General features: G+C 45.2%; 1 protein-coding gene across 1 annotated transcript in view; it reads left to right on the forward strand.

Moving 5' to 3' along the window:
• The first annotated feature begins 14,404 nt into the window (after positions 1–14,404).
• The window catches only part of LOC100083243 (aryl hydrocarbon receptor-like), a 149,998-nt gene continuing 137,340 nt past the window's right edge, over positions 14,405–27,062 (forward strand). The window contains exons 1-2 of the mRNA XM_007660989.4: positions 14,405–15,008; positions 24,422–24,609. Of these exons, the coding sequence (XP_007659179.2) occupies positions 14,950–15,008; positions 24,422–24,609 (247 nt within the window). The 5' untranslated portion in view covers positions 14,405–14,949. The remainder of the gene's footprint in view (positions 15,009–24,421; positions 24,610–27,062) is intronic.

Raw genomic sequence — 27,062 nt, forward strand, 5'->3', positions numbered from 1 at the left:
CTGGGGTAGATATAAGATCATCAGATCCCACGAGGGGCTCACATTGTAACTAGAAGGGAGAACAGATGGTCAGCTCGTTGTGGGCAGGGAATGTGTCGGTTTATTGTTATATTGTACTCTCCCAAGCGCATAATACAGTGCTGTCCACACAGTAAGCGCTCAGTAAATACAATTAAATGAATGAATGAATGCTCATTTTATGGATGCGGGTACTGAGGCCCAGAGAAGTTAAGTGACTTGCCCAAGGTCTCGAGGCAGTCAAGTAGCAGAAGTCCTCTGCCTCCCAGGCCCATGCTCTCTCCATTAGTCCAGGTTGCTTCTTCATCAATATTTTTTGAACAGCTATTTTGTGTAAAGCATGGTATTAGGCACTTGGGAACATTCAATAAAAGTAAAAGGCCTGGTTTCTGTCATCAAGGAGTTTACAGTGGAATACATCCCTCAAATGTATTATGGGCATTTATTTAGATTGTATTCTTATACAAGCACTCTTCTAAAGTAAATAAAAATACAGAAGGGAAGTTTAGTCAATGACATGATGAAATGTATCCTTCTGAAATAACAAAGAGAAAATAAAATAAGTAAAGATAATCTCCCTGCATGGCTTTTGCCAGAAGAACAGGATTATTATCTCTGCTCTTTAACCAGGCCTTTGTTGTTTAATTAACAACTAGATTAGTAGTTCGGTCAAATGACAGGGAGTTGAAGTAAGGAGGTGGTGAAGTAGAGGAGGATATATTCAGCAGAGAAAGTCAAGCAATGATAACTTGGGTAAGGAAAGGGAGGATGATTGGTGTTAGACACTTTGCAGGTCTGATGGCTTCTCAATGTCTCTCTGGCCACATCTATCCACTCATGCATCCGCAACAGTTTCTCTAATAACTGACCAAATATATTTGCTATGCTAATAAGGTGGCTTTGCCACCCTTTTTGAATCTGATTAAAGGAATGTTGATAGCTAGTAGTTTTAATATTTCTATAAAACTTTACTTCCCAATGGCTCATTCTCTTTCTCATAGCAGTAATGCATCTTACCAGGTTAAACTGAATCCCCATTTTGTTTGCAAACTATTTCAAATATTTGTGGTTTAGCTAGTTGACCGATTCTCAAGATCTCAGTGTATAGTCTAAGAAGGCCATGAACTTAAATACTAACAAACTTGTTCTGAATCTCCATGAGTACATCAGGCCCTGAGGACTGTCTCTGTTGAGCTCTTTTCGATACCACAAACAACTTCTCCAGCTCGGGCCCTATTTATCACATTCCTCCTGAGCCATCTCACTTTGTAATCAGAAAACAGCTTGAAAAAATCCTGCCTAGGGAGTCCTTGGGAATTCCTGTTTTTTAAAGGCCCTGCTAAGTAAACCAATCTATATTTCCAGCTACTAGTGAGGAAGAGTAACAACAACAAAACTGACAAGCGGCATGGACTAGTGGATAGAGCATGGGTCTGGAAGTCAGAGGACCTGGGTTCAAATCCCAGCTCTGCCACTTGTCAGCTGTGTGACTTTGGGCAAGTCACTTCACTTCTCTGTGCCTCAGTTCCCTCATCCGTAAAATGGGGATGAAGATTGTGAGCCTCATGTGGGACAACCTAATCACCTTGTATCTTCTCACCCTAGGCTTCAGAGCTGTCCATCACCTTGCCCCTTCCTACCTCTCCTCGCTTCTCTCTTTCTACCGCCCACCCCGCACGCTCCGCTCCGCTCCTCTGCCGCCCACCTCCTCACCGTCCCCCGTTCTCGCCTATCCCACCGACGACCCCTGGGCCACGTCCTCCCGCGGTCCCAGAACGCCCTCCCTCCTCACCTCCACAAAACTAATTCTCTTCCCCTCTTCAAAACCCTACTTAAAGCTCACCTCCTCCAAGAGGCCTTCCCAGTCTGAGCTGCCCTTTTCCCTCTGCTCCCTCTACCCCGCCTTCACCTCTCCGCAGCTTAACTTTCTTCTCCCCCCTTTCCCTCTGCTCCTCCCCCTCTCCCGTCCCATCCCCTCAGCACTGTACTGGTCTGCTCAACTGTATGTATCTTCATCACCCTATTTATTTTGTTTAATGAGATATACATCATCCTGATTCTATTTATCGGCTATTGTTTTAATGAGACGTTCTTCCCCTCGATTCTATTTATTGCCATTGTTCTTGTCTGTCCATCTCCCCCGATTAGACCGTGCGCCCGTCAAAGGGCAGGGACTGTCTCTATCTGTTACCGATTTGTACATTCCAAGCACTTAGTACAGTGCTCTGCACATAGTAAGCGCTCAATAAATGCTATTGAATGAATCCCTTGCCTGCTGATTGACCTTGAGGAAGTCATCTCACCTCTCTGTGCCTCAGTTACCTCATCTGTAAAATGGGGATTTAGACTGTGAGCCCCATGTGGGTCAGGGACTGTGTTCAACCTGATTAGCTTGTATAATAATAATTGTGGAATTTGCGAAGGGCTTACTGTGTACCAAGCACTGTACTAAGCACTGGGGTGGACACAAGCAAATCAGGTTGCACAGAGCAAACATGTGGCAGGGCTGGGATTAGAACTCATGACCTTCTATCTCCCAGGTCTGTGCTCTATCCACAATGCCATACTTCTTAACTACCTCAGTGCTTAGAAGAGTGCCTTTATAAACAAAACAAAACAAACAAAAAAAACCTTTTGGTTGGGTCATGCATCAATTTCATTGAAAACTAAAATATAGAGGCCCCACTGGTTCAGCTTCCCCCTATCCATGTAGTCGGTTCACTTCTCTGTGCCTCAGTTGCCTCATCTGTAAAATGGGGATTAAGACTGTGCATCCCAAGTGGGACAACCTGACTACCTTATACCTACCCCAGTGCTTAGAACAGTGCTTGGCACATTGTAAGTGCTTAACAAATACCATTATTATTATTATTATTTCCTTTTCCCTACTCCTCATTCCCTTTAAACACACACACAACACACACACACACACAATACTGTACAGTGCAGGCACATGGCAGGAAAATCATTCTATGCCTCCAATAAAAGGATAGCATCACAATAGGAAATTGAGTGCATTGAATCCTTAAAGGACATTTGCAAACCTTTGGTTGCATGCATAGATGGCCCACTGAGATAGATGCCATTGTTATCACAACATTTTGAGCCAGGCTCCCAGACTTATTCATTCCAAATGTCTTGACAAGACTTGGGAGTTTCCAGTCAGTCCTGAAAAGATCCCAAACGGTGACTTTCTGGACTATTCGTTCTTTGAAGTCTATGCCCTTTCTGTCATCCATCATCCTCCTAAAATTCCTGCTCCCTTTTTGTCCCCAACCGCAAAATGAAAAATTGACATTTATGGGTATGGATTTTACGAGGAGAGGGTTTAGGAGGGCAGAGTAATGGGCTAAGAATCAAGAGAGCTGTTTACTACTTTATGCTCTGCCTGAGAAGCTAACTATGTGAATGACTTACTGGATAATGGTGCTGAGAGAACTCCCAGGCAGAGGTTCTACTTCTGCTTATTTTATCTTCCCCCACAAACCCTGTCCTTCCCCGGACTTTCCCATAACTGTAGACGGCACCACCAACCTTCCTCGCTCAAAAGCCCTTAATCTTGGCATTATCCTTGACTCCACTCTCTCATTCAACCCCAATCTATCACTAAATTCTGTTGGTTCAACCTCCACCACATCATTAAAATCCACCGTTTCCTCTCCATCCAAACCCGCTACCACATTAATCCAAGCACTTATCCTATCCTACCTTGATTACTGTATCATCCTCCTTGCTGAGCTCCCTGCCTTCTGTCTCTCCCCACTCCAATCCACACTTCACTCTGATGCCCGGATCATTTTTCTACAAAAATGTCGAGTCCACATTTGCCCACTTCTCAAGAACCTCCAGTGGTTGCCCATCCTCCTCCGCATCAAACAGAAACTCCTTACCATTGGCTTTAAAGCACTCAATCACCTTCCCCCCTCCTACCTCTCCTTGCTACTCTCCTACTACAACCCAGCCCACACACTCTGGTCCTCTAATGCTAACCTTCTCATTGAACCGCCAGCTCATCTATCTCGCCGCCAACCTCTCGCCCAAGTCCTGCCTCTGGCCTGGTATAACCCTCCCTCTTCATATCCGACAGACAATCACTCTCCGCACCTTCGAAGTTCTACTGAAGGCCCATCTCCTCCAAGAGGACTTCCCTGACCAAGCCCTTTTTTCCTTTTCTTCCACTCCCTTCTATGTCGCCCTGACTTGCTCCCTTTATTCATCCCCCTTCCCAGCCCCACAGCACTTATGTACACATCCGTAATTTATTTATTTATATTAAGGTCTGTCTTCCCCCCTAGACTGTAAGCTCGCTGTGGGCAGGGAATGTGTCTGTTACATTGTACTCCCCCAAGCGCTTAGTACAGTGCTCTGCACAGAGTAAACTCTCAATAAATACAATTGACTGATTGCTTATCCTCTGAAGCCCAAACACATCATCTCGGGGGCAGGATCCGCTATGGCCTCCCAAGCAGTAGGTGGGGAAATAAGCAGGAGCTCCAGTGGTGAGGGAGTCCCAGGAGCCATAGCTCAAGGATTCATTCCCCTCTAAGCCGTAGTTAGGGGAATGGTACTATAGAGAAGCAGCATGTCCAAGTGGATAAAGCACGGGCCTAGGAGTCAAAATGACCTGGGTTCTAATCCCATCTTAACCACTTGTCTGCTGTGTGACATTGGGCAAATCACTTAACTTCTCTGTGCCTCAGTTCCTTCATCTATAAAATGGGGATTAAGACTGTGAGCCCTATTGGGACAGGGACTGAGTTCAACCCACTTATCTTGCATCTACCCCAGAACTTAATTCCTAATGAGTGCTTAACAAATACCACTATCATTATTATTATTATCATTATTATTATTATTACAATGCTAAGGATTAGTCTTCACTAGTAATCTTGTCTCCACCAAAGTATCTAATAGAAACCTACAAAGAGAATAAAAACACTACCACCAAGACCTGGATTTCTAAGTTGCATAGACCTGGGAAGCAAGGCCCTGTGATCTCAGACCCTAGACGTTAATCTCATCCTACTTAATCACCCTACTTAAAACTCACCTCCTCCAAGAGGCCTTCCCAGACTGAGCTCCTCTTCTCCCTCTACTCCCTCTACCACCCCTCCTTCACCTCTCCGCAGCTAAACCCTCTTTTCCCCCTCTCCCTTCCCATCCCCTCAGCACTGTACTCGTCCGCTCAACTGTATATATTTCCATTACCCTATTTATTTTGTTAATGAAATGTACATCGCCTCGATTCTATTTAGTCGCCATTGTTTTTACGAGATGTTCTTCCCCTTGACTCTATTTATTGCCATTGTTCCTGTCTGTCCGTCTCCCCCGATTAGACCGTAAGCCCGTCAAACGGCAGGGACTGTCTCTATCTGTTGCCGACTTGTTCATTCCAAGCGCTTAGTACAGTGCTCTACACATAGTAAGCGCTCAATAAATACTATTGAATGAATGAATGAATCTCATCCCAGATTTCAACTTCTCTCGATAATTTTTCCACTGTCGAACCTGCACAGAAATTTGCACAGATAAAAAGCTTGCTTGCATTCCAGCAATCATTAATGTTTTATAGGGTAAAGTCTTCTTCCTTTGTTCCTTCTTCTTGATACTAATGACATAAACATTGACAAGCTGAATAAATAAATGAACCCAAACTGGAGAAACAGTAAAAAGAAAGCAATTTCAACATTCAAGATGAAGACTTTTGATGCATATTACATCTAGAAACCTTTATTTTTTGCTTTTTGAAGCAAAAGTTTAAAAGCCATTTGGTTTCATATAACCAACAAGTTACTATGTGTCAACCTTGGTAAGTAGCTCTGGTAATTGAAAGGATCAATTTGTCCTGTACGACTGTTTCAAATCAAGAGAGTAAATTCATTTTTCTGTAACTACCCAGTTTGAGTAAGATTACAAGTGCCTGCAGCCACCCCTCCTTAATGCCTACCTCCGGCCCCTGAACTAAGAAACCTAAAAGAAGAAGCATATCGTAGCGGAAAGAGCCTGGGCCTGGGAGTCAGGGAACCTAAATTCTCATCCTGGCTCCATCAGTGATCTGCTGTGTGACTTTGGGCAAGTAACTTCACTTCTCTGTGTCTCAGTTTCCTCATGTGGAAAATGGGGATTAAATCCTGCTCCCTCCTACTTGGACTGTGAGCCCTATGTGGCCTGGGAGTATGTCCAACCCGATTATCTTGTATGTACTCCAGCACTTAGAACAGTGCTTGGCACAAAGTACGCAGTTAACAAATACCACGATCATTATGAAAAATGAAGGCAAATAAGGATGAATGATATATCGTTACTGATAAGGTCAGTTTTCTAAATTGATCTGAGCTCGTTGTGGGCAGGGAATGGTGCTGCTTATTGTTGTACTGTCCTTTCCCAAGCTCTTAGTAAAGTGTTCTGCACACAAGAAGTGCTCAGTAAAATACGACCGAATGAATGTTCCCAGTTACTTAGAGAAGAGGCTATGGTGTGGCACTGCAACCTTATAATCCCCCTTCCTGTTTGTACGTGATCATTAAAGCAGGTCAATTCTCAGGCCCAGGTTATATGGGCTAAGGACATGACTGCCTTAATAATAGTAAGTCATGAATACAAGCTCAGTTCAATTATAGCCACCCAGCACTGGGCTCAATTATCACTGCTCAATCCCCGGGGGGTGACGTCGCATCCAGTTCCGTGCACAAGTGGTGCGTGCTTCTGGAATCGGGACTCTGGCAGACATCACAACACAGTTGCCATAACCTTGGGGCACCGGAGTTCTCACCTCCACCGATGAGGGGGCTCCCCTCCACTTTTGGGAGGCTGGAGGAAGGCAAGACAGCATGGGTTTTGTGAGGCAGCAGGGACCACAAGATATGCCTCCTATATATATAGAACACCTGCACCCAGTATTTTTCACCCGAAAGCCAAGGGCGCAATGGCCAAGAGCAAGCAGTTTGGCCTAATAGAAAGAGGCATGGGCCTGGGAGTCAGAGGACGTGTGTTCTAATCCCGGCTTTGCCAACTGTTTGCTGTGTGACCTTGGAAAAGTCACAACTTCTCTGTGCCTCAGTTCTACTGTTCTCCCTCCTACTTAGACTGTGAGCTCCATGAGCAGTCCCTGTCCCTAGCCTAATTAACTTGGACCCGCCCCAGTGCTGAGAATAGTTTTGGTACATAGTAAGTGCTTAACAAATACCATAAAAAAGTCACCTACCTGGGGGGGAGGGGAAACAATTCCTGCAAATCTTCTGTGCATATAAATCAACCAATCATTGGTATTTATGGAGTGTTTACTATGTTCACTCATTCAATCATATTTGCTGAGCGCTTACTGTGTGCAGAGCACAATACTAGGCATTTGGAAAGTACAATTCAGCAATAAAGAGAAACAATCCCTGCTGCTCTTGTTTCTTTCTCAAGTTTGCTCAAGAAAACATCTGCATTGATGTCCCTAGAATCACCTCTAGAGTTATAAGACCGATCTATCATAGGAGTTAGTGGATATTTAGATTATGACACTCTTGCAGCCTAGGATGGTGTCTTAATGGATTTGGAGGTAATTACTCTAGAGCGTAGTACAGCGCTTTACATATTGTAAATCCTAAATCAATGTCTGTAATAATTATAAAGTTCCTCAAACTTTCCTGCCCACCTGGGACCCTGAGGGAAACCTAAGGAAGAAATTAGCATGAGTAGCAGCATAGCCCAGTGGAAAGAACGTAGTCAGAGAACCTGGGTTTTAATCCCGGCTCTCTTAAATGCTTGTCGTGTGAGCTTGGGTAAATCCCTTAACTTCTCTGTGCCTCATTTCTCCAGTTCTCCCTCCTATTTAGACTGTGAACTCCTTGGGGGGCAGGGACTGCGTCCAACCTAATTAACTTCTACCCCGGAACTCAGAAGAGTCTTTGACACATTATAAGCACTTAACAGATACCATAAAAAAAGAAGTTGGTATAGTCTCTCGAACCATGCTAGTCTTCATCTCCAGAGTGTTAACAAGAGGGTGAATATCGGTCAACCAACCAATGGTATGTATTGAGCACTTATTATGTGCAGAACACTGTGCTAAGGGCTTCGGAAAGTAAAATTCAACAGAGTTGACAGATGTGATGCCAGCCCACAAGGGCCTTACAGTCTATAGGGGGAGACAGACACTAAAGATGAATACGCGTCATCTACTGCAAGAAGTGATCTGAACTAGGGTTTGGGGAACATCCTCTCTATGGAAAGGATACAGTTCCTGCCCTGAGAAGTTTAAGATATAATGGGGAAATAGATGGATCCAAATGACAAGCATACACTAATAACCAGACAGCCTATCTACAACTAATAAGCTGTAGTTGGAAAATTTTAAAAAAAAGGTGAAATAAAGAAGCCTACAAGCACACGAGTGTTAAAGGTGCCTAGTGGGATGAAATTAAGGAAATGGAGGTTCTTCTGGGAATGCCTCCTGAAGGAAGCAACCTTTTAGGAGAGTTTTGCAATTAAGGCAGGACATAGCTTAAGATAGGAGGAACTTCTATTCAGGGAGAAATCGGTCAGAGAAAGAGTCAAGAATGAAGTTTTGTTAGGAAGGTAGTTTGGGAAGAGCAAAGAGTGAGTGCTAGCTGAGGTATAGCCAGCCCCAAAAAACCGAGTAACGAGGTAAGTAGGAGACAGCTGGCACTGAAGCCAAGGGTGGTGAGTTTCTTTTTAATGTAGAGCAAAATGGATATCCATAAGAGGTTTTTGAGGAAGGAGGAGTTGTGTGCTAAACGGCATGATCCTGGCAGCAGGGCATAAGATAGATTGAAAGAGGGGAAAAGCTGGAGGTAGGGAGACCAGTAAGAAAGCTGAGATAGCAATCTCATCAGGAGAAAATGACACTTTGTACCAGGATGGTGGTTAGTATAAGAAGGCCAAACTGGTCCAGAAAATTCTGTGGAGGAAAAGCTGGCATTCTGAAGTTTGCACTGAGACTCTCAATCAATCTGTCATATTTATTGAGCACTTTCTCTGTGTGGAGCACTGAACTAACTGCTTGGGAAAGTAATAATAATAATAATAATGTTGGTATTTGTTAAGCACTTACTATGTGCAGAGGACTGTTCTAAGCGCTGGGGTAGATACAGGGGAATGAGGTTGTCCCACGTGAGGCTCACAGTCTTCATCCCCATTTTACAGATGAGGGAACTGAGGCACAGAGAAGTCAAGTGACTCACCCACAGTCACACAGCTGACAAGGGGCAGAGTCCAATACAACAGAGTTGGTAGGCATGTTTCCTCCCCACGATGAGCTCACAGTTTAGAAGGGCAGACAGGCACTAATACAAATGTTACAGATACGTACATATGTCCTGTGAGGGAAAACCCAAATGTCTAAAGGCTACAGATCCAAGTGCACAGGAGAAGCAGAAGGAAAAGGGAGTTGGGAAAATGATCACAGAGTAAGACCTGAGCTTCTTCGGGCCAATTCATTCTGAAGTGAAATATGCAGGTCGCTGAGCCCCCGCAAAGTTATTGGATATCTCTGCCTTCAAATTTAGGAAAGGAAAAATTTTATAATGAGATACTTTGTTTCCAGATTACTGGCCATACAAAAGGGAATAGGGATGGGGCCTCCAAGGAACAAGGAAATATAGAGGGGAACAGAGAGAGAGAATAGAAAGGGAATAGTAGGACTGTGAAGCAGCACGGCGTAGTGGATAGGGCATGGGCCATGGGAGTCAGAAGGACCTGGGTTCCGATCCCTGCTCTGCCACTTGTCTGTTGTGACCCTGGGCAAGCCTCTCACTTCACTGTGCCTCGCTTCCCTCATCTGTAAAACGGGGATTAAGACTGTGAGCCCCGTGTGGGACAGGGACTGTGTCCAACCTGACTACCTCGTATTCTTTCACTCATTTAATCATATTTATTGAGCACCTACTGTGTGCACAGCACTGTACTAAACACTTGGGAGAGTACAATGCCACAATAAGCGGACACATTTCCTGCCCATGATGAGCTTAGAGTCTCTATCCCAGTATTTGTATGGTGCCTGGCACATAGTAAGTGCTTAAAATCGTGAGGCGAGGAAAGGGAGGGACAGAGAGAAAAAGAAAGAGAGAGAGAGGTAGAAGGGAAAGAGAAGGGGAAAGGGGGAAATGAGAAAGGAGGAGAGGAGAAAATTGGAAGCAAATAATAATAACAATGTTGGTATTTATTAAGCGCTTACTATGTGCAGAGCACCGTTCTAAGTGCTGGGGTAGATACAGGGTAATCAGGTTGTCCCATGTGAGGCTCACAGTTAATTCCCATTTTACAGATGAGGTAACTGAGGCCCAGAGAAGTGAAGTGACTTGCCCACAGTCACACAGCTGACAAGTGGCAGATCCAGATTCGAACCCATGACCTCCGACTCCCAAGCCCAGGCTCTTTCCACTGAGCTACGCTGCTTCTCCAAATCATCAATTCCTCTATGTGTGCACTAATGTCCTCTTCCAAAGTGCTATTGCTATGTCAGCTAAGCAGCAGTGGCCATAAGCGGAGCAACTAAACCCAACCTCTTGACCGCTAGACTGCCAAGCATGCTTCCGTGCTACTGAGCCTACTAACAGCCCCTTTTGCCCTGCAAGGTAAAGACACAACAACATGTGAGCCCCATCCAATCCGTTTACCAGCAGAATCCCATCAGTCCCTACTTCTTCAGCTCCTCAGAGTGCCGAACCTGTGGCCTCGTGAGGCTTTTACGACTTTTAAGCATCGGAAAGGCTGTGGCTGTAGTCGTCACAGTTGAGCTTCAAGGCGCCTGAAATCTGCTCTTCATTACCCCTATTTGTACTTATCACTGCCCTTGTGTTTCGTGTTGTTTTTTCTTTTATAGTTTCATCTTTCCTTTCCTATCCATTGCCAACCCTCTTCCTCCCTTTATTTTTAGATTGTGAATCCCTGGGGGCCAGGGACAGTGCAAAATTCTTTTCTGGGAATTTTTTTTCCCAGAGCTTAGTACAGTGCTTTGCACACAGAGGATTTTTAATAAATGGCAGTTACTCTATTACTATCACTGGCGGAATTGGCCCTCCAAGGCCGGTACTTGGGGCTTCTGGGGTGGCTGGGGAAGGCTCTGGATCCTTCAAAGCGAAGAAGGGGTGGCCGGCCTCTCCTCCACTGTTGCTCTTCTCTATGGCCAAGTTATTGCTACCTCTAGACTGTTCGCTCGTTAAAGGCGGGGACTGTGTCCGCTAATTACGTTGTATTGTACTCTCCCAAGCGGTTAATATAGTGCAGTGCTTTGCACAGAGTAAGTGCTCGATAAATATGAGTGATTGATATCACTCTGAGGACTTTGTGGTGGCTGGACGGAACCATCAAAATAATTACCACTCCACCAATTCAGGACATTCGGCCAATTCCTTTAGGAGAATCTGATGTACTATCACGAGAAAATGAAAGGGTACGGAAGATTACTTACTCTGAAAATCCTATTCTCCTTCATCCTCCCTCGAGGACATACCCTAGCCTGTGGGAAGCAGCATGGCGTAGTGCATAGAGCATGGGCCCAGGAGTCAGAAGGTCATGGGTGCTAATCCCAGCTCTGCCACCTGTCTGCTGTGTGGCCTTGAGCAAGTCACTTCACTTCTCTGGCCTTCAGTTACCTCATCTGTAAAATGGGGATTAAGACTGTGAGCCCCATGCGGGACAGGGACTGTGTCCAACCCAATTTGCTTGACTCTACCCCAATGTTTAGTACTGCGCCTGACACAGAGTAAGTGCATAACAGATATGACAATTATTAGGAGGGAACCCCTCTTTTCTCCAGGGAAATAATCTGAGCAATCCTAAGAGATAAATTTGTTTGGGAGCATGAGTATCTCATGGTGTGTAATCCAGATGCCTATGCTGCATTGTTGTCCCCAGTTAACTCTCTATTTGCACAGCAGGAAAGGAATTTGTGCATGCACTGGAGGAAGTCATTGAAAGTCAATGGCAAACAGGACCGTTTCCGAGGTAGCAGAAATGAACCCGTGGAGGCTCAGTCCACAGACAAGTTCACAGAGGACGATTTCACACACCACCGTCTTCTCTTCTCTTTACTAGACATAGAGCAAGTATGGGATTGATAAACTGGAGAACCTTTGCCTGATGGACACCAAGGATGACTGACATTGTCTAATATTTTCCTTTAGTTCCCAACGAACCCAAATCAAACTGTTGAAATGGAGCACTTCAGTGCACTCAATGACTGATTTGAATACATAGGAATAATGGAGTTTGAACAACCAAATTAAGAGATTAGCATTTGGGGAGGGCTATTTAAAAATATTTTACAAGACAGGGCATCCATCCCAGACATGTTTATTAACCAATTATTTCCATCTCCATTATATTAAAATAATCGCTTATTACACACTTTCTCAGATATGGGCGAGGTAGAAGGTATTCATTATATAGAATGCATATGTGTGAATATATGTATCATTTTATTTATTGTATATAATGCATGAGTGCGTGTGAATGTATCTTTTGGGTTATTTAAATGCAGATCCCCTCACACGACTGATCACGCGTCCGATCCGCTCACGCTACCAACTCTGCGGTAGTGAATTCTAAGCGCTTAGTACCACGTGCTGCACACAATAAGCGCTCAAAAAATACTCCTGAGGATGCTGTGCTGCAGACCAACCCCTATGAAAAACAAGTCCAGGTTCCACTTAATAAGCTTTTCCAAGTGAGAGTGACAAGCAGGGTTTGGTAAAGGGATGTCTTACCTGCAAGAATTCAGGTTTGAGGCAAGACTTGTAATGAAACCATGAATTGGTTTAGAGCTGTTTCCCAATTTATCCTCACAGTAGCCCTAAACGGTAGGGAGATGCGGGTATGGTCATCCCCACTTTATGGAGCAAGGGCCTGGGAGTCATTTATTCATTCATTCATTCATTCAATAGTATTTATTGAGTGCTTACTATGTGCAGAGCACTGTACTAAGCGCTTGGAATGCACAAATCGGTAACAGATAGTGTCCCTGCCCTTTGACGGGCTTACAGTCTAATCGAAGGTCATGGATTCTAATCCCGCCTCTGCCACTCGCCTGCCGTGTGTCCTTGGGCAAGTCACCTCCCTCCTCCATCCCTCAGTCCCGTCATCTGCAAAGTGGGGATGGACACTGTGAGCCCCACGTGGGACAGGGACCGTATCCCCCCCCCCCCGATCTGCCCCTACAGTGCGTCCCAGCGCCTCGTACAGTGCTTGGCACCTACTAAGCGTTTACCGAATGCCATTATTAGTACTACTATGGATGAAGAAACTGAGGCTCAGAGAGGTGAGGCATTTTGCAAAACAGAAACCGTGGGCATTCCTGAGCCACCTTAAAACGGAGAGGCACAGGGAAGCGCACACACATTACACATTGCACACACCCCGCCCGGTGCGATGGATTTTTTCCCGGATTGGGTGTTTCCCGAGGTGCCGGCCAGGAGGCCAGGTGAGTGAGGGGCGGTGCGGCCCGGCCTCCTCTCCGGTCCCAGGAGCCGGACAGCGACCGGTCCTGCCAGGCCCAGGCCGGCCTGCCAGGCTCGCCAGCCCTGCCAGCCCTCCGCTCGGGGCCGGCCCAGCCCGCCAGGCCCCCCAGGAGGGCAGGGAGGAGGCCGCCCAGCCCTCCACGCCATTGCCGGGGGATCGGGGCCGGTCCGGGCTCGCCCCTGCGCCTCTTGGCTTGCAGAGCTCCGGCCCCGGCCACAGCTCCAGCAGCTCCAGCAGCTCCAGCAGCTCCAGCAGCCCCAGCTGTTGCAGCTCCGGCCACAACTCCGGCTGCTCCAGCTGCAGATCCAGCAACTCCAGCAGCCCCAGCAGTTCCAGCCCTCCGGCCCCAACTAGAGGTCCAGCAGCCCCAGCCGTTTCAGCTCCCGCCCCAACTACAGATTCAGCTCCAGTCCCAGCAGCTCCAGCCCCAACTACAGATTCAGCTCCAGGAGTTCCAGCCCCAGCCCCAACAAAGATCCAGCAGCTCCAGCAGTTCCAGTCCTCCAGCCCCAACTAGAGCTCCAGCAGCCCCAGCAGCTCCAGCCCCAGCAGTTTCAGCTCCAGCCCCAACTCCAGATTCAGCTCCAGCAGCCCCAGCGGCTCCAGCCCCAACTCCAGATTCAGCTCCAGCAGCCCCAGCAGCTCCAGCCCCAGCAGTTTCAGCTCCAGCCCCAACTCCAGATTCAGCTTCAGCCCCAGCAGCTCCAGCCCCGACTCCAGATTCAGCTCCAGCAGCTCCCGCAGCTCCAGCCCAGCCCCCAGCAGCCCCAGTAGCTCCAGCCCCAACTCCAGATCCAGCAGCCCCAGCTCCAGGAGTTCCAGCCCCAGCCCCAACTGCAGCTCCAGCAGCTCCAGCCCCAACTACAGCTCCAGCCCAGCCCCAGCTCCAGCCCCAGCAGCCCCAATCCCAGCAGCTCGAGTTCCAGCCCCAGCCCCAACTGCGGCTCCGGCTCCAGCCCCAGCTCCAGAGCCCCAGCTCCAACCCCAACTGCAGATTCAGCAGCTCCGGCCCCAAATCCAACTCCAACAGCTCCAGCCCCAGCTCCAACAGCTCCAGCGCAACCCCAGCCCTAACTCCAACCCCAGCAGCTCCAGCCCCAGCCAGTCCAACTCCAACAGCTCCGTCCCAACCCCAGCTCTAGCTCAGTCCCAGCTCCTGCCCAGCCCCAGCTCCATCAGTTCCAACCCCAGCCCCAACTGCAGATCCAGCCCAGCTCCAACCCCAGCAGGTCCAGTCCCTGCAACCCCAGCAGGTCCAGCCCTAGCAGTCCCTGCATCCCCTGGCATCCCAGCAGCCGCAGCCCCGGCCCAAGCATCGTCCGGATGCGGGGAGGCTGCAGGGCTCGGGGCTGGGGATGACCGGCCCCCCCAAGTACCGCCCGCTCTCTTCTTCCTTATCCTCCTCCTCCTCCTCCTCCTCCTCCTTCTCCTTCCCGGGCGCCGGACACCCGGGACGCCCGCACCATGCTGTCGGCCGGAGGCGTTTATGCCATGAAAAAGAGGAAAAAGCCCGTGCAGAAAAGGTAGGGTGGGGACCCAGGGGCTTCCTTCACCCACCCCACTGTCCGACCCCCCTCCGACCCTAGAAAGCCCCTTTCCCCTCTCCATCGAGGACTGGCTGAAACAGGGACAGGGAAAACTCTGATTCCGCATTCCATCTCCTTCCCCACTTTTCATTCCTTCATTCAGTCCTATGTATTGAGCGCTTACTGGGTGCAGGGCACTGAACTAAGCGCTTGGAACTGTACGGTTGGGCAACAGAGAGAGACCATCCCTGCCCAACCACGGGCTCACGGTCTAGAAGGGGGGAGACAGCAAAATAAGTAGACAGGCATCGATACCATCAAAATAGATAAATAGAATCATAGGTAGATACACTTCTTTGACAGTCAACCCTCCGCCAAGTTGGTGAGCAGGGTAGAGGGAATGAATTTCAGAATTGAACCTGACCCCTTTATGTTGCCGTTTTAAATGTCTGGGAAGCTCACTTGGTTTAGGATCCCGACTAAGTCTCTGGATTTCCTCTGGGGAAGAGCTAAACCGGATTGGAACTTGGCCTTCCAAAGTTCAAACTCCCTGCGCTCACCTTCCGAAGAGGAAATGGCATTCATTGTCCAAGAACGGCTGTGGGTTTCCTAACCAAATAACCGTTTTTTGCATGTAGAAATGCCCCATATATATGTGCCCGAGGTGTAGGTAGAGAAATCAGTTGTTTCGTTACGTGAATCATCGAACAGTGTGTGTTGCATTTAAAAAGTCTTTTGGTTAAAGGACTAAGGAGCCTTCTGGTTTAAAATGGACGAGCGCTTAGTACAGTGCTCTGCACACTGTAAGTGCTTAATAAATATGATTGATTGAATGAATGAGTGAATGAATGAAAAGGACATACAGATGTACCTTTAAAGTGCTTAAGATAAAGGTGTAGGGTGTATATGTGTGTGGTTTCCTGCAGATTTTAGGCAGGTTTTCCCTTTGCCCAGTCAGCAAAATATTCAATAGGGGAAACTAAAGAATCCTGGGTGGACATTCGGCTTCGAAGTCTGAGGTTCCGGGCTTTTGCTGAAGCGCAGGCAGCAGGAACTGTTTTCTGATGTGTGGTAGCTACTGTGCTGCACCAAATTCCAGCCTGCTACAATCCTTGAAGCTCTGTTCGTGGACTGTAGCAAACTAAACCAATGTCATCTTTGAAAAGGGTCTCCATGTCGATAACTCACTCCCAGCTGACCCAGTTCAGTATCAAGGAAAGACAATAATATTTGTATTTAGTATTACAGTGGGTCAGGGATGTGCTAAACCTGCTTAAAGTGGGCTTGCATTCTGGGCAAACCAGGTACATGAGGAAATATTAAGGTAATGTGGGAAGGAGGAAGGAAGAAACCTTTGTTTGGCCGTCTCTGAATTCAGGAATCTTATAATTCAGGGTGGACTTCAAACGAGACACATGTTGAGGAAGGATTTGAAGAAGAATTGGAATTCTCCCTGTTGTGGGAAAAGGAATAGCTTTATTTTATTTTTCTTGTATTGAAATCCTAGGCCTCCATTAACTATTACATTTAAAAAGGAGATGGTGTGGCCACATTGTGTGCTTACAGAGCTCTCTAAATGTAGACTGTGCTCTGACAGATGGCATTGGACACTCACACGCTGTGCTTAAAAATGGGCACCCAATCTCTTCCATCATAGGCTGGGCTTCTAATAATTTACCACCTCCTTGACCAGACTTTTTAATAGCTTCTCCCAGGGATTGAGTTTTGCACCTAATATACTGTAAGACTTTTTTCTCTTTTGGAAGAAGAAAAACAAATAGGTTTTAAGGGCAGGTGACCAAAATATAACGCTAGATCAAAGGAGGTATTGGGTGGGTGGGGGTGAAGGGGAATCTCATTATTCCCATTCTCATAAACTGATTTTTTTCAAAAAATTAGCCTGTTTGTTAAGCATTAGATGATGTAGCTTGTGAGAGTTCTGTCACAGCCATCTCTTCTCAGTCTCTCGGCAGATGTCTGCTGCTCCTTCTAAAATCTGTGATCTGTCTGCCACGCTTATAAACTTCCTTCTCAATCTGATAGTCACATCCTGTAAAATTTGGCCGATCATCCCTCCACCCGAGTGTGCATTCAGACTCTAAAACTGTTTTCAAGCCAGCAGGGTATTGACTGCAGGCACGAGGCATTTTTAAAGAAAAATAAAACTATTTGAATATCTAGCTAGAAAATTACTTTGCATCAGGTGATTCACTGTAAACTTTAGAGTCTATTTTTGTCTTTAAAGCATGGGTGTAGCACCCACTCATGCTGATAAGAGATTGTATAGCCGCATTAACATCTGGCATTGGAAGAGTCCGTGGGCCACTATTAATCAGTGGTATTTATTGAGTGCTTACTGTGCGCAGAGCACTGTACTAAGCACTTGGGAACTGGTCTATCCCTTTAATAGTAGGCAGGTATTCTCTGGGAGCTTCCTGTCTCTAAGAGGGTGAAGAGGTAGCAGACAGGGAGATACTTGTTGGAAGTCTAAAATGGAAAGTTTGGTGGTTAGATGTTTAGGTGAGTACTGTGTTTCCATAACACTGTCAAAGCATTTTGCAAATTCCAGTAATGAATCCAACACAATTTTTTTTTTCCCCACTCGGGGTACATTAGAGAAACTTTGTTTAGGTCAACTGGATGAAGTGTCATGGTTTTCTTGCAGTCTTTAAACTACTGCTTCCACACAGCAGTAGTTTAAACTGAGGACAGGACTGGTGGTCAGGAGACCTGGGTTTCAATCCCGGATCTGCCACCTGCCTGCTGTGTGACTTTGGGCAAGTTACCTAACTTCTATGTGCCTCAATTTCTTCCTCTGGAAAATGGGGGATTAAATATTTTTTCTCCCTTTCCCCATAGTCTGTGAACCCCAAGTTGGATGGGAAGTGATCTGACCTGATTGTACTGTATAAACTCCAGCATTCAGTACAATGCTTGGCACATAGCGAGTGCTTAACAAACACTATTATTCTCATTCTGGTCAAATGGGGAATCTGCGGGTCATCCTGCAGGAGATATGCGCTTCTCACGTTAGTCGAAAGCCTTGGATGAAAAACACTGTACCTTTTCACCGTGGTGCCACTCATTAGAATGGTTGCTCTGCAAGACCAAGAACATAGATTTTTTTCATATCTAATATTTCTGGAAGAATTCTCCTCCACTTTGGATGAAGGGAGTCATAAAGGGAGGAAAAAATTAATACTGAGGAGCCTCCTTATATGTGATCATATCCAGAACTGTGGTCTGTGGGTTACAGTGCTCTAAAACAGATCGGAACTTGGATTGTAGTTGATTTTAAATAGGCTTTCCTCTACCCAAGTTCTCCGCATGGGGGGTTCCTTTCAATTGTATCTTCCCAAGCCTCAAAAGCTGCCACATGATTTTAGTTTCTACATGTTTCCCATATGTTTTCAGTTTTCTTGATATTTCTTTTGGATTTGAAGCATCTCTCTCCTGCTTTATTTTTGTAAACAGTTGCTTCAATCTTGTTTTTCATAAAATGCTAACAATGGACGAACTTGATGCATATTTTCTACTGTGCTAACGCTCAGATTATTTTTTTTTGGTAAGTGCTTATTTTGTGTCAGGTCCTGCAAGGTAAGTGCTTACTATGTGACACTGTACTAAGCACTGGGGTAGATACAGGCTGGTCAGGTTGGACACAGTCCATGTCCCACATGGGGCTCACAGCCTTAATCCCCATTTTACAGATGAGGTAACAGAGGCACAGAGAAATGAAGTGACTTGCCCAAGGTCACACAGCAGACAAGTGGCAGAGCCAGGATTAGAACTCAGATCTTTCTGACTCCCAGGCCTGTGCCTTATCCACTAGACCACACTGCTTTTCTCGACTGCCCATCGTGCTTCTCATGCTTTTCATGACTGACCATTATTGGAGAAGCAGCGTGGCTCAGTGGAAAGAGCACGGGCTTTGGAGTCAGGGCTCATGAGTTCGAATCCCAGCTCTGCCACTTGTCGGCTGTGTGACTGTGGGCAAGTCACTTAACTTCTCCGTGCCTCAGTTCCCTCATCTGTAAAATGGGGATTAAGACTGTGAGCCCCACGTGGGACAACCTGATTCCCCTATGTCTACCCCAGCGCTTAGAACAGTGCTCGGCACATAGTAAGCGCTTAACAAATACCAACATTATTATTATTATTATTATTGCCAATAGGACTTCCATGCTAAAAACAGAAAAATCCCTTAGGAAATTGAAGAAGCCAACTGGCAGCATCCTGTTAATGTAAATAGTAGCTGAATGTTTTGTAAATAGTAGTTGTCTATAGGCAAGACAAATCAGAGTTTCAAAGGAAACAGATATTTAGTAAATACCGGACTGCAGACAGGAAACTGCGATGCTCTTCTCATTTCACCTTTGTTTTTTGTTTTTGTTTAGTGACGAGGCATGTTATTTACTTGCCCCACCTGTAGTCCTGTTTTTTTTCCTTTAGGTCAGAAATAATTTCTGACCCTTAACAAAACTTTTGCCTACCGCATAAGAGTTATTTAGAGCACATGGACCTCCTTGGAAAAAGATTTTATGTAGGATTTCATGTCAAACCACACTCAAATGATTGATAGGCAAAATTTTGAGCAATCCTAGAATACTCACTTGTTGGTATGAATCTGAGAAAATAAATATTTAGGCTTGTTAATGCTTTGTTATTTTTTAAGCTAATCCTGCTTATTTACTCTGCACAAAGCACTGTTCTAAGCACTTGGGAGAACACAGTAGAGATAAATGGCATGATTCCTACCCTAAATGAACTTAATTGGAAAGACAGACACGAAGTGATTTACAGTTAGTAGGAAAAAGAGAGAGTGCTGGTTATAACAAGAGACTAGAAGGACACACAAGTGAATGAAGTAGTTAATGATATAGAACTCAAATCAATGCATACAATATGTCCATAAGTGCTGTGGGTGGCTATGCAGACATAAATTTTGAGGTGGAAGTTGGAGAATATGCTAGGGGAAGAGAAAAGTCATCAGGGAATACCTCTAAAAGGAAGTGGGATGCCCTTTTTTTCCTTAATTTATCAACATTTTTTTTTCCTGAGGGGTTCAAAGTGATTTATGTGTTGTCAATTAATCATAGTTATTGAGTGCTTACTGGCCACAGAGCTCTGTACTGAGCACATGGGTTGGTACAGTACAGTGGGGCTGGTACAGTATGTATTTAATATAGTCTCACAAATTTTGGGCCAAACCTTTTTGCTGGATTGGCAGCATAAGGTTAGGGGCAGGTGTTGATTCCCATTATTTTACTAGGGGAGAAGATGAGGCCCAAAGAGATTTGACCCTACGCCTCCTGATTCCCCTGCCATTTCAATTTGCATTCACCTACACCCCCTCATTTAATTGACTTCACTGAAGAGCATTTAAGAGTAACAAAATTCTTGTGTCCTTGTTTTCAGCGCTCAACTTATTTTGGTCAATTTCAGAAATAGCTTTGTTATGAGCTTCCCACATAGTGGGTTTGTTTAATCACTGTACTCAGAGAACTAGTTGTAACTAATTAGGTGAATTAAAAAAGAGTTCAATCAGAAAGTTCAGGTATCTGTCATAAATTTGGGTAGAATTATTCCCACTCTTCTAGGGTAAATGCAAAATAACACCTTAGGCAACACCATCTTCCTACCTGTCTCAGAAGACAGGAACTTTGGCATTACCCTCAACTCATGTCTCTCTCACACAACTTAGTTATTTGGTCCATTACCAAATCCTGTCGGTTCTACCCTGACAACATCTTTAGAATCTTCCCTTCTGCTCCATCCAAACTGCTATCACGCATATCCAAACCGTTATATCCTTCCTTGAATACTCCATTAGTCTCCTCACAGTCTTCCCTGCTTCCTGCCTCCGCAGACTTCAGGCCATACTTCAGTCTGCTGCCAGAATCATTTTTCTCAAACAATGCTCAGTCCGTGAATCCCCACGCCTCAAATACCTCTAGTGGTTGCCCATCCTCCTTCACATCAAAGAGAAACTTTTTTCCATCTTTAAGACACTCAACTTTCTCCTTCCTATCTTACCTTGATCTCCCATTACAACCCACTCCACAGTCTTTGCTCCTCTAACTCCAACCTACTCTCTGTGTCTCGATCTCATCTACCCTTCCACCAACCCCTTGCCCACATATTCCCTTTGACCTGGAACTCCCTACCCACAAAAATCTGACAGTTCAGCATTCTCCTCAATCAAGCAATCGATTATATTTATTGAGCGCTTACTGTATGGAGGGCATTTTATTAAGCACTTGGGAGAGTACAACTTAACAAAATAACAGACACATTCCTGGCGAGCTTAGAGACCAGACTAAGCCCTTTATTTCACCTATCTGCCCTCCTTTCCTCATTGACTATGCACTTGGCTCTGTACCCTTTAACTTTGATACTCTTGTATACATACCCTCATACTCCACTGTTTCACCTATCTGTAATTTATTTTAATGTCTGCTCTCCCTGTAGACTGTAAGCTCCTTGTAGGCAGGGATCATGTCTACCACTTCTACTGTATTATACTTTCCCAACCACTTAGTACCATGCTCTGCACACAGTAAGTGCTAAACAAATACCTCTCGTGTCAGACAGAAAAAAATTAAGCAATGGCAAAGAACTCCTCATTTGTAGTTTGGGCCCATGTCATACAAACTGTGTCAGATTTGGAGTTTGGGGATGCCATTTTTAGATGCCAAGGAGGGAAACAAGACTGGAAAAACAGGGAGTTGCTGTGCAATATAGACCTACCTGCCTAAGCAAAGCTCTGTGTGTGTGTGTGTGTGTGTGTGTGTGTGTGTGTGTGTGTGTATGTGTGTTTGCATTGGAGGCTTCAACCTTGTCTGTCCAGATTACAGGATTTGTGGATCCTTCCCTCACTTTCTAAGAAACAAAGAAAACAGTTTGAAAACAAATGTCTATCATGAAATGTCAAGCAGCAGTGTAATCTGATGGAAAATGTAGTGGACTAAGGGTCATGAAAGCAGCCTGGGGTTTTTAACAGGTGTTGTCATGGTTTCTCTGTATGATAATGACCACCCCACTCCACCTTTTTATTAATCAATGTTATTTATTAAACCCTTACTGTGTGCAGAACACTGCACTAAGTGCTTGGGAAAATGCTATATAATTGAGTTGGTAGATGCAGACCCTGTCTACAAGGTGTTCACAGTCTACACAGGTAGACATTCAAATAGAGAGATTAGGGATAGGGAAATAGTAGTGTATCCTTATTTTATCTTTGTCCCTCCGTCTCCCGGGATTAGACTGTGAGCCCGTCACTGGGCAAGGATTGTCTCTATCTGTTGCCGAATTGTACATTCCAAGCGCTTAGTACAGTGCTCTGCACATAGCACTCAATAAATACTATTGGATGAATGAATTTTTACATGAATATTGTGGGGTTGAGGTGCAGGGTGATAAAACCAACCAAAAAGGAATAAGACTGTTTTATGTCAGGGTTGGGGTTCCTGCCTGCTCACCTCCTCTTAGTGTTTCCATTTGAAGAACCAAAGGGCCATCGTGGAACAAGCAAGCATAGTTTCCTAGACCAGACCTTCCCATGAAAGGCTTGCTCCAACTCTTTTCATTCTTTTGACAATATTTACTGAGCCCTTACTATATGCAGAGTATTGTAATGAGTGCTTGGGAGGGCACAGTATGACAGAGTTGGCAGACATGGTCCCTTGCCCACAAAGAGCAGGTGGCGACAGAACTCTTAATGATCAAGGGAAAGCAGTCTGACTTATGGTACAGGGGATCATGAAAGTCTTGGGCAGATGTCCATCTGAACCAAGCAGAAAAATGTGTCCAAAGGTTAGGTGAAAGGGAATTTCATCACCAGTGGTTCCTCTATTTGAAGATTAGATGCCACACTCGCCTGTGTAAAAAAAGGAGAACACATGCCCGTTTACAGAGCCAATTAATTCCTTTTCCACCTGGGCATTTATTAAACCGAGGACCCATTATCAGGCCAAGAAAATCCAAAGGGCACCGGAGTCCTAGGTTCCTGGGCACACTTCTACCTTTGTTCCTCCATACTTTCTGACTTTAACCTTTCTTGCTGAGAAAACTGAATTCTATGTAGTTCCATTTGGGTCAGGACTGTTGTATATTTTTTCTTTTTGACATGTTTAGGATTTAAAGACAGTTGGGAGGTGTAAACATCAACTTTTTCCAAGAAAGTGCAAGATATAGCAAATGTAAATGTCCTGTTACATTTTCAGTCCTTGAAAGAGTTTCTAGAAACAGGTCACCATCAGTTCTGAAATGAGTAAAATATGCTTGGTTGTCCCTTGAAATAGTGGCATGTACGAAGCTGAATATCTGGATAATGATTCATCCCTGGTTATCGAAAACACTTTCTTCTTGACAGATGCATTTTTATTGTAGGCCCTGGTTTAATTCAGTGTTTATAGACATGTATATGATCACCCTAAAAGGTTGTATTATAGAATAACTTTTTGTAGTACTGTGCTAATATACCTGATTAAATTGCTCTGCAGTTTTACAACTGGAAAGCATTTTGTTTTTTTCAGAGGACTAGTTTATTATTGCCTGAGAAATGCATACGATCATTCCCTTCAATCAATCAGTTGTGTTTATTCAGCACTTGCCATGTGCAGAGCACTGTACTAAGTGCTTGGGAGAGAACAATACAGCAGAATTAGTTAAACACATACTCTGCCCATAATGAGCTTACATACCTCTCCTCATTTTGAAAAAAGAAATCCATGAAAGCCGGGCTGCCAAGCCCAGCTTGTATGGACATGCCGAGCAGAGAGTGTAGTTGTCTTTCATGAGAAACAGGGGATCTATTTCCAGAGGCTATCATTACAAAGGAGCACTTGAGAGGAATTTACTCTTTTCATGGGAAATGTACTAATGCTTGGAGGCCAAATCAAAAAGACAGTTTCAATTTTCTGCTGTGAAAGCCGATGTCAACAAAGAGACAGATGAGCTGTAGAGTACTTGAATACTGCAAGGGAAATAATGCCATCCTGCATTTTTAGTTGAGACTGTGTGTTTTACACTTTCGCATTCCAGAAAATCAGATATATCAAAACCTTCCTTACAGCAAGTGTTCTCGTGGCGCAAACACCAGGGCAGGGAATTTCTAGTTAAATAACTGTTATGAAAACAGTACAAGTCAGTTCATGGGATATCATTGCCCAGACAAAAGTTGGGGGTTGTCTCTCAGGGACTCTGACCTCCATTCTCCTTAGTGTGCTTCACCACTGCAATAAGTCTGTAGGATGACTTTGACTCTTGGAATGGAGGGCGGTGGAATGGGCTACTGGGTGGCCCAGTTCTGAAATGGCAGAAGGTGTGGATGAACTCTAATCATACTTAAAAAAAAAGAGATGTTTAGTCAAAATATTTTTTCTTTCTCCCTTCTTTTTATTCAACAGTCCTAAACCACCGCCTCCTGAGGGAGCCAAATCAAATCCCTCCAAGAGGCACCGGGACCGTCTGAATCAGGAGCTCAACAAACTGACGAGTTTGCTGCCTTTCCCTGAAGATGTCCGAGCCAGGTTGGATAAACTCTCCATCCTTCGCTTGATCGTGGGCTATCTGAAAGTGAAGGGCTACTTCACGGGTAAGAACCTGAAAACACCCCCCTTCCCCAATGGCTTCTCAATCCAGGGCACTGGCTACTAGGTCACCTGCCTGACATGGTGGCCTTTCCCTCTGGTTGCTGTTTCCTTGGGCATTTCTTCCTGAAAGAAAGTGGTGGAATTGCCTCTGGACCATAGGCAAAGATTGAAAGAGGCATGCACAGGGCAGGGGGTTGTATGAACCAAGTTGAAACCACAAATTAGTGGCCTCACCAAGCCTCTCAGTTGGAAAGATGAATGTATTGCTGTCAGGAGACCTGCTGTCTGATTGTGAAGGTCTTAACCGTTGAAAAACGTTCCACAAAAAAATTCGGGCTCAGTGTGAGAACTATTTTTCCCTCTTTGTGGAAACACATCTATAAAATGGCGATGAAATATCTATCCTCCCTCCATTGTAGACCATGAGCACCACGTGGGGCAGAGACTGTGTCCAGTTGGAATATCTTGGGTCTTGCTCAGTGCATGATTAGCACAGTGCTTGGTACTTAGAGCTTAAAAAAAGCACCATCATCATGTTTGCCTCAGTTTTCTGCCAGAAGGGCAATCGTTTAGCAGGATCATGAGTTGTTCCCTTTTTTGTGAAGTGCCAGCAGCAGGGGTGGGAAGCAGGTTTGGGGTGAAAATCTTTGCACCAAGGGTAAAATAACGGAAGTTCAGAGAAGGAAAGCAACTACTTCTATCACACTATCTTGTCTGATGCCCTGGAATCGGTAACATTGGCCTCAGCATTTCCCAGCTCTTTCCCCGATTTCCACCTTCCCCACCTCTTGCCTCATTCCCCAGTCTTGGCCCTTTCCCTCTCTTGGCCAGCCTTCCTGCCTCCAGATAGCCAGAGAGCCTAGTGGATGAGGGCTGGGGAGCCATGCCCATCACAGCAAATGAAGTCTGGAGAATATATGTTGCTTGGGATGGTAAGGAAACTACCAATCCATCAATCAATGGTACTTGTTGAAACTTACTCTGTGCAGATCACCTCTACTAAGAAGTTGGGAGGGTGTAGTACAATAGAGTTGGTAGACACGATCCCTGCCTTCAAAGAGCTTACAGTTTTGCAGAGGAGAAAGACATTAAAATAAATTACAGGTAAAGGACACAACCCAGTATAAGGATATGAACATGAATGCTGTGAGAGTGGGGGTAAATCGAATACCTAGGGGCTTAGGGTGTGGGACTAAGTGCATAGCTGAGACAGTAGGGAGGGCAATTAGGAAGGTGGGTCATAAGAGATTTGTCAGGGAAACTCAGAGGAGATATGAATTCTGTGGAGCTTTGAATATACGGAGAGTGCTCATTCATCGAGTTTCAGGCAGGAGGAAGGGCATGAGCAAGGGCTCGTTGGAAGTTGAAGTGAAAGTGAGGGGCAGTGAGCAAACTGGGATTAGCGTGAAGTGTGTAGGTTAGGTGTAGTGGGACAGAATTGATTAGAGCACTTGAATCGGGTGAGAAGTTTCTGCTTGATGCGGAGATGAGTGGGCAACCAATGGAAGTATTTGAGGAACGGGAAGACCTGCAGATATTTTTTTTTTCTTTTTTAGATAAATGATTTGTGCAGGAGACTGAAGTATGGACTGGAAATGGGTGAGGTCGGAGGCAGGGAGGTCAGTGAGGAGGCTGATGCAGTAGTCGAGACTGAAAATGATGTGTTTAAACCAGTGTTTGGATGGAGAGGAAGAGGGGAATTCTGGAGATGTTGTGGACAACATTTAGGAACAGAATGAATGTGTGGGTTGAAGAAGAGCGATGAATCGAACATAATAAGAAGGTTGTGGGCTTGTGACACTGAGTTCTAATCCCTGGTGGCCTAAGCTCCAACTGGTCTTCCTAAAGGGACACGTTGGCCATAACCACTGAGGTCTGTTCCAGGCTGGGCCTTCGTCTTCTCATCATTGACTCTTCTGATTGGTCACCTTTAGGATTTTTGGAAGTCAGGCCTTCTGACCTTAGCCTCAATTTTATGGAGCATGTATTAGGTGGGTCCCTCCCCCTTAAATGGCAGGTTACAAATTTTACAATACATAAATTGGTAATATTTATTGAGTACGTACTGTGTGCAACACCCGACCTGAGCTCTAGGGAAAATATGGTGATGTAGGTGGCATTTCTGTGCTTAAAGGAATTTTCAATTTATTAGGAGTGTCATTTCCAGTGACCTGAAAAGTAATCCTGAAAGTTTTCTCTAGACACATTTGGGGAACAATTTTTCCAGTCAACCCTCATGTCTGATCTACAACTACCTTAAGGTCTCTTTGCATCTCTCTGTCTTTGGTGTATGGTATTAACAAGGACACAAGTCCATAAAAACTGTTCATGGAGGTGTTTCTTTTTAAAAAGTATAAAGCATTTTAGGATCAAAGTAAAGGAATTAAGAAACAATACAGAAGGAATATTGAGAAGCATCATGGCCTTGTGGAAAGAGCACAGGCCGAGGAGTCAA

The sequence above is a fragment of the Ornithorhynchus anatinus genome, chromosome 7 (genome assembly GCF_004115215.2).
Source record: "Ornithorhynchus anatinus isolate Pmale09 chromosome 7, mOrnAna1.pri.v4, whole genome shotgun sequence".
In the NCBI taxonomy this organism is placed as follows: domain Eukaryota; kingdom Metazoa; phylum Chordata; class Mammalia; order Monotremata; family Ornithorhynchidae; genus Ornithorhynchus; species Ornithorhynchus anatinus.